The sequence below is a fragment of the Oncorhynchus mykiss genome, chromosome 1 (assembly GCF_013265735.2).
Source record: "Oncorhynchus mykiss isolate Arlee chromosome 1, USDA_OmykA_1.1, whole genome shotgun sequence".
In the NCBI taxonomy this organism is placed as follows: Eukaryota; Metazoa; Chordata; class Actinopteri; order Salmoniformes; family Salmonidae; genus Oncorhynchus; species Oncorhynchus mykiss.
In genome coordinates, this window is record NC_048565.1 from 16974929 (window position 1) to 16989234 (window position 14306).

A 14306-nucleotide genomic window follows, 5' to 3' on the forward strand; every position below is an offset into this window, starting at 1 on the left:
AACGTAGTGTCCCCATGAGTGACAAAACACTGAGCCAATAATGGCCAAATTGGTCCATAGTTTCTGCTGGCTTGCCCCACCACCACAGAAAGCACAGAGCTAGGCTGAAACACCTGCATTTTGAAGCTGCCTTACTCAAGAAAACAAAAGAGAAACCATGTTTGTATGCGGCTTTTTTAACTCAATTATATATTTTTTACATTGTTTCCAAACTGATTTGTGACATGTACTAATGCCAAAATAACATGCAAAACAGGCATGCCCCCACCCAAAACAATAACATATATATATATATATTTTATGTTAACAATATGGGGCTCAAAACAGGCGGGGCCCTGAATAACGATTCGCCACTGTGCACGTTTGCTATTTAACGCAACAGTTTTTGTAGAGTTCGTTAGAGTTGAAAATACACTGAACAGTTTTTTATTCCGTACATGAAAATGTATTCTTTATGCAGATTTTTTAATATTCGCATGAGAATCTGTCGCTAATTGGATGGAAACCTAGCTCGTGATTATTTTCTCAGACAATGCTGCTTTATTTAGGTATGTTGTCTGTATTTTTAGGAATTCAATTGATGTTTTTCAAATCATTTAAACAGTAGATATTAAATAATAGCTGACGCATTAAGAAAGTTATGTGAATGGATGTTAAGGATTTTGTGAAGGATTTTAATTGTTTTGTAGAATAATTATGTCACTCGCTATCCTCAAACTCCCTGTCATAAATCAACCAAGTTGCAGCGTGCATGTAGTTCCACATCTTTTAATGAAAGTGAAACTGAAATAACCAAAAAACAAACAGGTAAACAGCAAAGAACGTGACGTAACTGAGGTGCACACAAACGGAAAAATAATTACCCACAAAACACAGGTGGGAAAAGGCTACCTAAGTATGGTTCTCAATCAGAGACAACGACAGACAGATGTCCCTGATTGAGAACCATACCCGGCCAAAAACAAAGAAATACAAAAACATAGAAAAAAGAACATAGAATGCCCTAGTCACACCCCGGCCTAACCAAAATAGAGAATAAAAAGCCTCTCTATGGCCAGGGCGTGACAGTACCCCCCCCCAAAGGTGCGGACTCAGACCGCAAAACTTGACTCTAAAGGGGAGGGTCCGGATGGGCCTTCTTTACGGTGGCGGCTCGGGTGCGGGACATGGACCCCGCTCCACCTCTGTCTTGGCCCACTTAGGTGGCGCCTCTGGAGCGGGGACCCTCACAGCGGGCCCCGGACTGAAGACCCTCATAGAGGGTGCCTCTGGACTGAGGGGCGCCTCTGGACTGAGGGGCTGCGATTCTGGCAGCTCCGGAGTGAAGGGCGGCTCCGGTGTGAAGGGCGGCTCTGGCGGCTCTGGACTGACGGGCGGCTCCGGACTGACGGGCGGCTCCGGACAGGAGGGCGGCTCTGGCACCCTTTTAATGAAAGTGAAACCGAAACAACCAAAAAACAAACAGGTAAACAGCAAAGAATGTGACGCAACCGAGGTGCACACAAACACACACGGAAAACGAATTACCCACAAAACACAAGTGGGAAAAGGCTACCTAAGTATAGTTCTTAATCAGAGACAATGACAGACAGCTGTCCCTGATTGAGAACCATACCCGGCCAAAAACAAAGAAATACAAAAACATAGAAAAAAGAACATAGAATGCCCACCCTAGTCACACCCTGGCCTCACCAAAATAGAGAATAAAAAGCCTCTCTATGGCCAGGGCGTGACAAATTAATCCCACCGTAAAGCCTCGAGGCTGTTGCCTGCCATTCAATTCCCGACACTTTGAGGGTGGTAAATTTGAGCGGCGCATTTTATTATTGAGCTAACATACTTGTTCAAACAATGACTCGCCAGCCCCAGCCATTGAATATGCACTGAAAAAATAAGCACACCTCCCTGGCCATTTACCAACATCCTGCTTTCAAGGATGTAATAATGTGGACGTGTTGTTGAGTTGAGTGTCTTTACCTCTAGGGCAACATGGCAGGTGTAATGGGTGTCACTATATTTATATCATTTGTTTCGGTAGCCGTCGCTCTTGGTAAGTCAATATTTTACATTTTCTTCGTGAAACCTGTTTACTTGGAGAATAATTTACCTAAACTGGATGGAGGGCTCATTTTATATGCAAATTATGCAACAATTGAGGTTAGGGTCATACTGTAAAAATAAAACATGACTAGGAAATACCTGTTTAACACAATACAGGACATGGTTTCAGGTCAAGTGATATAGGTTTATTTTTGTATAATACATACAAGCAGCTACAAAGTATTCTATAAAAAGGTCTGAATTTAATACAGGTTTTTTTCTAAGGTCATAGGGCATTAGGTTACTAATGAAGAACGTTCCAGTGAAACCTAAAAGGCCAGGGGCATGCCTCCAAGCAAATATGAGTTTGGGATTAGTTGAATCTATAGTAGTCTGTTAATATAATGGCACCATCTGGGTTATTTACATCTACCATTTTAGATATTGCAAAATGTAGTATTACTTACATAATATGCAAATCATGTGAAGTCTTGTTCTTCATTAGCAAAACAGACATTACGTTTCTCTTTTACACTCCAGCTCTACATGTAACCTTGTCAATCGACCCAGTTGTGCTACCCAAATGCTAATCTCAGCACCCAGTACAGAACCAAATGTTGCGTGTGCACTGGCCAGTAACAGTCTATCACAGGGATGAGCAACTTTGATGGGGGTGGGGGGCCACAAAAAATCTGAACTGATCATGAGTGCTTCCCTCACCACCACATTGCATTCAAAATGTTTTATTGGCAATCTTGACAATTTAAAAAAAAGGGTTCATTTTGTGCAATTCTACACATTTGGGGTGTAGAGAAAATGTCACAGCTTTAAAGCAAGTTTTCTATGGAAGGGAGAGAAATGTTTGCAGTTTTTAATATGATACACCATATATACAAAAGTATGTGGACACCGCTTCAAATTAGTGGATACGGCTATTTCAGCCACACCCGTTGCTGACAGCTGTATGAAATCGAGCACACAGCCGGTCAACTGTCAGTACTGTTATTGTGAAGTGGAAACATCTAAGAGCAACAACGGCTCAGCAGCGAAGTGGTAGGCCACACAAGCTCACTGAACGGGACCGCCGAGTGCTGTCCTTGTCTGTCCTCGGTTGCAACATTCACTACTGCGTTCCAAACTGCCTCTCGAAGCAACGTCAGCACAACAACTGTTTGTTGGGAGCTTCATGAAATAGATCACCATGTGCAATGCCAAGCATTGGCTGGAATGGTGTAAAGCTCGCCGCAATTGGACTCCGGAGCAGTGGAAATGCGTTATCTGGAGTGATGAATCACTCTTCACCATCTGGCAGTCCAACGGACAAATCTGAGTTTGGCGGATGACAATGTCCCCGTGCACAAAGCGAGTTCCATACAGAAATGGTTTGTCGAGATTGATGTGGAAGAAATTGACTGGCCTCCACAGAGCCTTGAACTCAACTACATTGAACACCATTGGGATGAATTGGAAGGCCGACTGCGGGCCAGGCCTAACCGCCCAACATCAGCGCCCGACCTCATTAACGCTCTTGTGGCTGAATGGAAGCAAGTCCCTGCAGCAATGTTCCAACATCTAGTGGAAAGCCTTCCAAGAAGAGTGGAGGCTGTTACTACAGCAAAGTGGGGACCAACTCCATATTTATGCCCATGATTTTGGAATGAGATGTTTGACGAGCAAGTGTCCACATACTTTTGGTCATTTAGTGTATCAGAGTGAGACTGATAACAAGCTTAGATAGTTTAGCGGCGAGCTAACTTATTGATCTAAAAAATATTGACTGACATAAAAAGAGAAACTGCTGATGCACAACCAAATTTTAAAATTGTACCTTGTGTATTCTACTATTCTAACTCTCAACAGTAAATTGAGACCCCCCTTCCCATCCCTGGTTTATCACAATAGACTACCCAAATGCATACCAGGTTTTGGCTCAATTTGTTTTACCACAAACAAATTGTCTCAAAACATTGGACTCAGATGCAGATTTGTTATCGAGGATGACCCAGTTACAGATCATAACAAGATATGAATATGCCTGTATGTAAATATGAAATGATCCAATACTGACACTCCTTTAATGCAGGGTCCTCTGGAGCCCTATCATCAACCTTGACAGTGACTCCAATGAAGGCAACCACCAGGAATACCCCAACATTGTCTGTCACCATCCCCACAGTGGCCCCTGCCATGCCAACCAGTAGGACAAGTTCATCAGTCAGTGAAGCACCTAATACAGATCCTACTGGTGACACTAGAGTCCCAATGGAATCATCCCCTTCATCACCTGCAACTGAGCCTTCCCAATACTCTCAGCCACTGACTCCATCACAATCATCCAATGGCAGCACCACCACACAAACCTCTACAGGTTTTACAGCTGACACTACTATGAATCAGACCCTAACTGGAATAGTTGGTCATGACTCAACATCCTCAATCTTCTCATCAACATTGTCGCCAAGCTCTGATTTTACGACAGGGAACATGAGCTCAAGCACAGGTGTGTGTTTCACATGAAAATAATTTATATATTATTGAATTAATCAAATGAAATAATCCTTGCAGACAATGAGTCTTAGTGGTAAAGCAAACTGTTACCAGTGGACACATAGGTTCTGTTGTAATTAAGCTTTCAAGAGAACAGAATGTTCATGTTTCAGAAATGCCACCTGATTTAATAGATTAAATTTACTTTTAAGAGAACTGATTTATATATTTTTTGTAACCATACTTTATCACTATTATTTATTCTTTAGCCTTAGAAAGTGATGGGAGACATGTCTTATCAAGGAGTCCGGGCCTCGTAGCAGTCCTCTGCATATTCTGCATCTGTCTGGGTCTTCTGCTGGCTGTTGGAATTGCAAAGCTCATTACTCCCAGAGGTTCAACATTTCAGAGGCTTGAAGATGTGCCATTGGTGAATTGATTTTGTATTGGTGGTATAGATATTGCATGCAAAAGAGCTTCCTGTTCAATGAACAGGACATTCGGATATAGAAGTGACAGAAGAAAAGCTGTTTAACGCACAGGAAACCAAAGTCATGTAAGCCAATATGTATTCTTTAACACGTGAGAATTAGGCCAGTTTATCAGATACTTGACGTTGATGATCAATTCTATGCAAAGATGGTTTCTTTTTTAAATTATGTGCTTTACACACTTTGTGCTCCAGTCTTTTGTCTCAAATGCAATACATTCAAAAGGTACAAATCTTTGAATCCAAATTAATTGTAAATCTTCCTTTTAATTCCTATTTTCAGGGCAAAATAAATGAAGAGTCTCCATTTGCCCGTTACCCTGAAAAACAATTCTGAAAGAAAACACATCATGAGAGAAGGTATTCTATTTGGGGTTCAGACAACGTTGTTCATGAGGACGTGTCACCCACCATCATGTTTATGTTCCTGTTTTTGTTTGTTTATTTTGTCTGGCTGCTGGAAAGTGACGTGTGTTTGAAGGAAGTCAGTATAGGCACTAAAAGCAATCCTGTGATGTGGTAAAGAATATCTCCTCCCAGGTTGGTCAGCAGCATACTGAAGTCGATCGTTGGTACTGTTCATTCACAGGTGGATGGATGCATCAAGGAACTGAATACAGAAGATGCACAGACAATGTCTGCGTTTACACAGGTAGCCCAATTCTGATCTTTTGCCAAATTTTTAGCGAAAGATCTGATTTGTAAAAATACAAATTATTGGCACAATATCAGAATTGGTCTGCCTTTATAAACACAGCTAATGTGTCAGGTATCACTAGAAATAAAGCTATTAAAAAAGCTATAATAAAGCCAAATTCTCTGTTTCTTGAAAAGACTATGAGAAACAGGCCTAATTTTTGTATGGGTTGAAATAAATAAATGATTGCATTTAATTGTGTTCTCTTTTTCTCCAGATGAGATGTGTTATATATTGGATCAAGATACACTGAGTATAAAAACATTAAGAACACCTGCTCTTTCCATGACATAGACTGACCAGGTGAATCCAGGTGAAAGCTATTATTGATGTCACATGTCAGTGTAGATGAAGGGGAGGAGACAAGTTAAAGAAGGATTTTTTAAGTCTTGAGACATGGATTGTGTATGTGTGAGGGTGAATGGGGAAGACAAAAGATTTGAGTCTTTGAATGGGGTACGGTAGAAGCTGCCAGGCTCACCGGTTTGTGTCAAGAACTGCAATGTTGCTTATTTTTTCATGCTTAAGTTTCGCATGTGTATCAAGAAAGGTCCACCACCCAAAGGACACCCAGCCAACTTGACAACTGTGGGAAGCATTGGAGTAAACATGGGCCAGCATCCCTGTGGAACACTTTCAACACCTTGTGGAGTCCATGCTGTTCTCAGGGCAAAAAGTGTGTTCATAATGTTTGGTATACTCAGTGTATGTCAATTCAGCTAGTAAATTAGTTATCCGGATTGTCACAGCGGTCTAAGGCACCTCATCTCAGTACAAGAGGCGTCAGTATAGTACCTGGTTCGAATCCAGGCTGTATCACATCTGGCGTGATTGTGAGTTCCATAGGGCAGCGCACAATTGGCCCAGCGTTGTCTGGGTTTGGCCTGAGTAGGCCGTCATAGTAAATAAGGATTTGTTCTTAAACTGACTTGCCTAGTTAAATAAAGGTAGAAATATCAATCAAATGTATTTATAAAGCCCTTTTTACATCAGCTGATGTCACAAAGTGCTCTATATATATTCTCTTATGATTAGTGGTAGGGTTATATTATTTTAAGATCATTTTTAGTGAACCTCATAAACAGTCAGGCAGTAGGCTTATTTTTAGACTTGTTTACCTGTAAACTAAAGTAGGTCGGATGCCAGCCGGGAAAATTGACAATAATAGACCACTTTCTCAATAAACTCCAGGCTTGTCATTGACAAGACAGTGAAATTAAAGAGAAAAAATAATTAGTTGAACTCGTCACTACGCAACAAAGTTCTCACTTTTCAGCTACTGTACATCATTTGCAACAAAGTTCCCCTCCCAGCCTCCCATCATTTGGCTGAACAGCGTGTCCCGCTTGGTTGCACGCAATGACATATAAACCCTGCCTTGCTTTCGATATATGTTGGCCATTAACAGGCTTTGAAGCCGCCAGTCGGCCATATTGCCACTCCCCAGTAGGAGCAGTCCTCCATAGGAATTAATGGAATTCTACAGTATTTAAATTAAATGTTTCAAGGACAAAATTACATGTATTTAAGTAACTATCTTTTTTGTTGAATTGGGGACAGTAACATTAGTAATGTACATAAAATTATACTTTAAGGATTTTTTTTATTTTTTATGTTTAGCTCACATAATATACTTTAAAAGTATACATTAAGTTGTCTGTAATATAATACATGTGTAAAAAACGAATGTAGACAGTAATACGTGCATTTCTGTAGCTTCAAAAATATTTTTTTATACCGGTGGGGGAGTGCCAAGATGGAGGCGCAGTGGCCTCAACCCAGAGCCCCAAAATAGTTATCTAGTATATATATAAGTCATTGGTTGCACGCTTACATTGTTTACATCCACAAACATTTCCTGGCATGTGACTAAATCAACGTCATTCGCAACGAAAGCAGCATTCACGGAGTTTGAAGTCTAAGTAAAAGCAATAAAATGTATGATAAAGACAACGACCTTCAATGAAGAGACCAGAACTAAATATTCCTTCATAACTTGCAATTGCCGTGGGTTTCCTTCTCTAAATACTCAAGAAGTCGAGCGACCAAAGGTAAGAAAGTGAAACTTTTCAAAGATGTTTCTCGACGGCGCGAGACTTTAAAAAGTAACACCTACATTTCGAAAACAGGCAGTGAAATGTGTGATTTGTATTCAATAAGGAACTAAATCAAATGGGTATTGAATATACTTTTTAAAATTTTTTAAAAATGATTTTACTTCAAGTGTATGGGGAATTAGCTCCACAATGGCTGTTTTTAAACACTTCATTTCAAAATATGTCTTCCACTCACTGTGAAGATTAGCCTACTTGCCTTAATCAATTCTGGCAGGTGGAGTCACTTATGTATCTTGTTTTCTTTATCCAGTTGTTTATATTTAATCAACATTCTCATGGTATTTTAATAAGATTGTAATATGGATATATAGGTCCAATAATTCATTCGTATCTTTATATATACACACACACACACGATTATTTATTGGTGTACGGCTAGTTATACATTAATTACGCATCAGTGGTCGTATATTTATAGCAGCCTAGTGAAATCTAATTTATTTCGAAACTAGTCTTCAGAAAACTTATCCTTTCATATCTGTCCCTTCCATGTAACTTGGGCCACATTATTGGCCAGGCTACTTTAATTTAAGAGATTCTGTTAAATTCAGAGACTTTAGATTGTGCTAGCATAATTAACATGGATGATTATATTTGGCAATATGGTTGTTTGAAGACTGTTTAGATTGTGTACTGAACGTAATACATTTTTATGAACAGCTCATAAGTGCTTTTTTGAAACCAGACATTACCATATGAATTTGGAATGCATTTCTCAAAAACATTTATACATTCTCCCACTCCTCTTTATCTTCCTGTCTTTCTGTTCAACTGTCTGCTTCCTTTTGATCTATTTCCCTCTGTCGTTCTCTTGCTCCATCTTGTCCTCACTCACTCACTCACTCACTCACTCACATTGTAGTAATCTTATCGAGAGCGACTTAGTTAGTGCTGCATTCATCTTAAGATACTTTATTGAGGAAAAATGTACTTACGACCAGCAAAGTCAGAGCTGGGGAGGGAGTGTTAGTTCACAAAATTTCTGCGGATTAAGTATAAACAGAAGGTCCTTAGCCTCTGCTGGAGTTTGTATGCAGTGCAAAGAAACTAAAGCCAACATTTGTAACCTATTGTAACCCTGTGTCCCATTCAGGATATTTTATTGTAGCTATTCTGATCATTTTGTGATGGGTATGCAGTGTGGGCAGCATGGTCTGTGGTATGTCCCTGTGCATCCTGTAGAAACATTTCACATTGGGTCACATACAGTTGAAGTTGGACGTTTACACACACCTTAGCCAAATACATTTAAACTCAGTTTTTCACAATTCCTGACATATAAATTCCCTGTCTTAGGTCAGTTAGGATCACCACTTTATTTTAAGAATGTGAAATGTCAGAATAATAGTAGAGAGAGTGATTATATTTCAGCTTTTATTTCTTTCATCACATTTCCAGTGGGTCAGAAGTTTACATACAGTCAATTAGTATTTGGTAGCATTGCCTTTAAATAGTTTAACTTGGGTCAAACGTTTCGGGTAGCCTTCCACAAGCTTCCCACAATATGTTGGGTGAATTTTGTCCCATTCCTCCTGACAGGGCTGGTGTAACTGAGTCAGGTTTGCAGGCCTCCTTGCTCGCACACGCTTTTTCAGTTCTGCCCACAAAATTTCTATAGGTATGAGGTCAGGGCTTTGTGAGGGCCACTCCAAAACCTTGACTCTATAAGCCATTTTGCCACAACTTTGGAAGTACAAAAAAAATTGTGCACAGATGCACCTTGTGCTCAGTATAAAAGGCCACTAAAATGTGCAGTTTTGTCACACAGTACAATGCCACAAATGTCTCAAGTTTTGAGGGAGTGTGAAATTGGTATGCTGACTGCAGGAATGTCCACCAGAGCTGTTGCCAGAGAATTGAATGTTCATTTCTCCACCATAAGCCGCCTCCAACGTCATTTTAGAGAATTTGGCAGTACGTCCAACCAGCCTTACAACCGCTGACCACTTGTAACTACGCCAGCCCAGGGACCTCCATATCTGTCTTCTTCACCTGTGGGATCATCTGAGGGGGGTTGGTATTTCTGTCTGTAATAAATGTATTTTGTGGGAAAAACAACTAATTCTGATTGGCTGGGACTGGCTCCCCAGTGTGTGGGCCTGGCTGCTACATGGGTTCCCCGATGCCCTCCCAGGACCACCCATGGCTGCACCCCTGCCCAGTCATGTGAAATCCATAGATTAAGGCCTAATCAATTTATTTCAAATGACTGATTTCATTATGTGAACTGTAACTCAGTATATAATCTTTGAAATTGTTGCATGTTTGTTTTATATTTTTGTTCAGTAAAGGATGCAGTCTTCTGAGAAAGACTACTGACATTGACTCGGTACCAGCACTCCTTGATTTGAAAGATTACCTTGTGTGTCCTTTAGATGGGGGGCTACTACTACTTTTCAACAGATTTTCCCATTAACCGTCAAACAAAAGATGCAGTCTGAGCTTAACTGCTTGCTTAGTGGATATTTGCAAAACTGATGCCCAAATATGCGCTGTTTGTAGTTTGGCAACCTGTGTGACAGTCTAGATGTTTAATAAAGAGAGAAATGTATTTGGTTTCACCATCATTGGAGTTACAGTATCAGATGCCGTTAGCAGACAGACACTATTTGGAAATGCATGTCAAACACAAAACTGCAGGCTTTAATTTGATACAGAGATGTAATGTGGGAAACTAAACCATATACAGTGACTACAGAAAGTATTCACACCCCTTTTTCAAAATTTAGTTGTATTACAGCCTGAATTGAAAATGTATTATATTTAGATTGTGTCACTGGCCTACACACAGTACCCCATAATTACAGTGGAATTATGTTTTTTGAAAGTTTTACAAATGAATATAAAATGAAAAGCTGAAATGTCTTAGGTCAATAAGTATTCAAACCCCTTTGTTATGGCACACCTAAATAAGTTCAGGAGTAAACATTTGCTTAACAAGTTACATAATAAGTTGCATAGACTAATAGTGTTTAACATGTTTTTTTTTTTAATCAATACCTAATCTCTGTACCCCACACATACAATTATCTGTAAACTCCCTCAGTCAAGTAGTGAATTTCAAACACAGATTCAACCACCAGGGAGGTTTTCCAATGCCTTGCAAAGAAGGCACCAATTGGTAGATGGATTTTAAAAACAGACATTGAATATCCATTTGAGCATGGTGAAGTTATTAGTTACACTTTGGATGGTGTATCAATACATCTATTCACAACAAAGATACAGGTGTCCTTCCTAACTCAGTTTCCAGAAATGAAGTAAACCGCTCAGGGATTACACCATGAGGCCAATGGTGACTTTAAAACATTTATAGAGTTTAATGGCTGTGATAAGAGTAAACAACAATGTAGTTACTCCACAATACTAACCTAAATGAGAGAGTGAAAAGAAGGAAGCCTGTACAGAATACAAATATTCACAAACATCCATCATTTTTCCAACAAGGCACTAAAGTAAAACTGCCCAAAAATTTGGCAAATAAATTCATTTTATGTCCTGAATACTAAGTGTTATGTTTGGGGCAAATCCAAAACAGCACATCACTTAGTACCGCTCTTCATATTTTCATGCAGGTGGTGGCTGCATCATGTTATGGGTATGCTTGTCATTGGCAAGGGAGTTTTAGGATGAAACTAAATTGAGCTAAACACAGGTAAAATCCTAGAGGAAAACCTCATTGTCTGCTATCCAACATACTGGGAGACAAATGAACTTTTCACAGGACAATAACCTAAAACATAAAGCCAAATATACACTGGAGTTGCTTACCAAGACGATATTGAATACAGTTTTGACCTAAATCGGCTTTAAAATCTATGGCTGTCGAGGAATGATCAACATCCAACTTGACAGAGCTTGACTTAAAAAAATAAAAAAATAAATGTGCAAACACAGGTGTGCAAAGCTCTTAGACTTACCCAGAAAGACTCACAGCTGTAGGTGCTGACAAGGGTGCGAATACTTATGTCAATTAGGTATTTTGGTATTTATTTTTCTATATATTACAAATTCCTAAAAACATGTTTCACTGTCATTATGGGTATTGTGTGTGTGTAGATGATGGGAGAGGGGGGAAAAAACTAATTTTGAATTTAGGCTGTAACACAACAAATGTGGAATAAGTCAAGGGGTATGAACACTTTCTGAAGGCACTATAAATGCTAGGTACGATAACTTTATTTGACATAACTTCCGTGGCATAGTATGGAGGGCACTGTTTAGAACATGGTAATTTCAGTGCCAATCTTAGGTTGTTGCTGCTTATGTTGTCTTATCACTATCTTTCACAGCCCAAACGTTATGATACACATGCATCTTTTGCTTAGGGATAATTCTATTTGACTTTAAACCTTAATGATATTGGGATTGGCTTGGCTAACTTAGTTCAACCAACATTTGTATCTATCCTTAGTAGTCATACAGTATCCAAAAAGGATGTGAATGTTTGTCCTGCTTATAAGTCAAGACATTGTGCATGTTTTGCAGTTCTTATCACCTTCTTCTAAAGGTTTGACATGCTGAGGTTAGCCCTGTTAGGAATTAACAAACATATCTGCTATGAAACAGTGGTGTGCGTCACTACGCAGAGAACTTCAAAAGAGTTCCTTTGTGTATTTTTATGACACCTGATTGTGGATGTTAATATGGGGCCTGTGCAGTTGTTATAAGGGGTAAAGAGAGAGCATGGTTAATATTTAAGAGTGTATTCAGTGAAGGGATGGGCACGAGTACTCGAACGGACGTCAAAGCTCGATCTTTAACCATCTTAAATACTTCACTATTTGGTGAAATGTGCTTTGTGGCTGCCTGACCTGGCAAGTGAAATTTTGTCTTGAAGACAACATTTATTTGCATTGACTCTAGTGTTCAATTTGTACTTGTTGATTTGCGGGTCACAACAAAAGAAGCCAAGCATCACACATATCCTCTCCCTAAAATCCCTTTCCCCTCCATGTCTCATTTACTAAATTGTGTTCCGACTGCGCACACACAAGCTCCTGTTAGGCCTACAGAAATAAATGTCTATAAAAAAGTATCAAACTGATGGGATACACAAGCTACATTCTTTGCTAAATGACAACAGTTTTATCAGAAATTCAAATTAGACTGGTTGATTGAAGTGGGAAAATGTCTTCCAACAACAAACTGCAGTTTTTTAATAATTGCGGGAAGTCTATTTTTCGATGTCATGGCAGTAATTCGTCATCATGCAGTGTACAATGTGGAATTGTTAATCCATTTAGAAAATTCCAAAGAACCGGCGGAATAAACTCAATTCAAAGTATCTATATCGAAAAGAAGAAGGATTTTAGTTTGTAACCCTGAATTTTTTTCTTTCTTTCAACTCGCCAAATTGATCAAGTGATCACTCTTTGAGAATAACTGTTCCAAACTCGAGATGCGCGTCACTTCGCAGTGGCAACTTTTTTCATTTGGAAAAATATTTTGTTCTATTTTATTCTGATACATTACATAATGTTTTTTTTACTATAAAATGTATGTTTTGACTATGATAAGTGCTCTGGAAATCAGATCGTCTTGTCTGCTAAATTAATAAAGCAAGGCTATGCCTTACTGCCTTTTTGAAGATTGGGTTCCAAATCAAATTTATTTATATAGCCCTTCGTACATCAGCTGATATCTCAAAGTGCTGTACAGAAACCCAGCCTAAAACCCCAAACAGCAAGCAATGCAGGTGTAGAAGCACGGTGGCTAGGAAAAACTCCCTAGAAAGGCCAAAACCTAGGAAGAAACCCAGAGAGGAACCAGGCTATGTGGGGTGGCCAGTCCTCTTCTGGCTGTGCCGGGTGGAGATTATAACAAAACATGGTCAAGATGTTCAAATGTTCATAAATGACCAACATGGTCGAATAATAATAAGGCAGAATAGTTGAAACTGGAGCAGCAGCACAGTCAGGTGGACTGGGGACAGCAAGGAGTCATCATGTCAGGTATTTCTGGGGCTGTTTGTCAGAACAGGCAATAATTTTCCACTCCTCAATTGTACAGTGTTGGTGATCGCGTGCTGACTAGAGCCACTTTTCTTGTTTTTAGCTGATAGGGGTGGAACCTGGTGTGGCCGTCTGATGCAATAGCCCATCTGTGACAAGGACCGCCGAGTTGTGGGTTCCGAGATGTCATTCTGCACACCACTGTCGTACTGCGCCGTTCATTTCCTGTTGTGGCCCGCCTGTTAGCTTGCACGATTCTTGCCATTCTCCTTTGAGTTCTCGCTTTAACGAGCTGTTTTTGCCAAAAGGACTGCTGCTGACTGGATTTTTTTTGTTTGTCACACCATTCTCTAGACACTGTTGTGTGTGAAAAGACCAGGAGGCTGGCCGTCTCTGAGATACTAGAACCGGCTTGCCTGACACCGACGATCATACCATGGTCCAAGCTGCTTAGGTAATTCGTTTTGCCCATTCTAACATTCAATCGAACAGTAACCGAATTCCTCGATGCCGTTCTGCCT

General features: G+C 39.8%; 2 protein-coding genes across 5 annotated transcripts in view; both read left to right on the forward strand.

Moving 5' to 3' along the window:
- The first annotated feature begins 1938 nt into the window (after positions 1-1938).
- LOC110493012 (cell wall protein RBR3) lies at positions 1939-5899 on the forward strand. Of its 2 annotated transcripts, XM_021567397.2 has the most exons (5): positions 1939-2050; positions 4124-4540; positions 4797-4957; positions 5301-5377; positions 5607-5899. In XM_021567397.2, exons 1-4 carry the CDS (start codon positions 1990-1992, stop codon positions 5352-5354), a joined length of 693 nt encoding a protein of 230 aa, XP_021423072.2. In that variant the 5' UTR covers positions 1939-1989; the 3' UTR covers positions 5355-5377; positions 5607-5899. The 2 variants fall into 2 exon arrangements, with proteins under 2 accessions (XP_021423072.2, XP_021423060.2); XM_021567385.2 differs by having other exon boundaries at positions 5301-5899.
- A 1681-nt stretch (positions 5900-7580) lies between these two features.
- Positions 7581-14306, forward strand: part of LOC110493316 (cAMP-specific 3',5'-cyclic phosphodiesterase 4C) — a 153857-nt gene continuing 147131 nt past the window's right edge. For 2 of the 3 annotated variants that reach the window (XM_036955227.1, XM_036955294.1), the window contains exon 1: positions 7581-7765. The gene's annotated coding sequence lies outside the window, so the exon portion shown is untranslated. The remainder of the gene's footprint in view (positions 7766-14306) is intronic. The other variant, XM_036955434.1, reaches the window with a different exon arrangement.

Excerpts from the sequence above, each read along its gene's own strand:
- LOC110493012 (XM_021567385.2), top strand. The coding sequence starts at position 1,990 with ATGGCAGGTGTAATGGGTGTCACTATATTTATATCATTTGTTTCGGTA. Across the intron at positions 2,051-4,123 it reads TTCGGTAGCCGTCGCTCTTG|GGTCCTCTGGAGCCCTATCA; the intron begins GTAAGTCAATAT and ends CCTTTAATGCAG. Across the intron at positions 4,541-4,796 it reads GAACATGAGCTCAAGCACAG|CCTTAGAAAGTGATGGGAGA; the intron begins GTGTGTGTTTCA and ends TTTATTCTTTAG.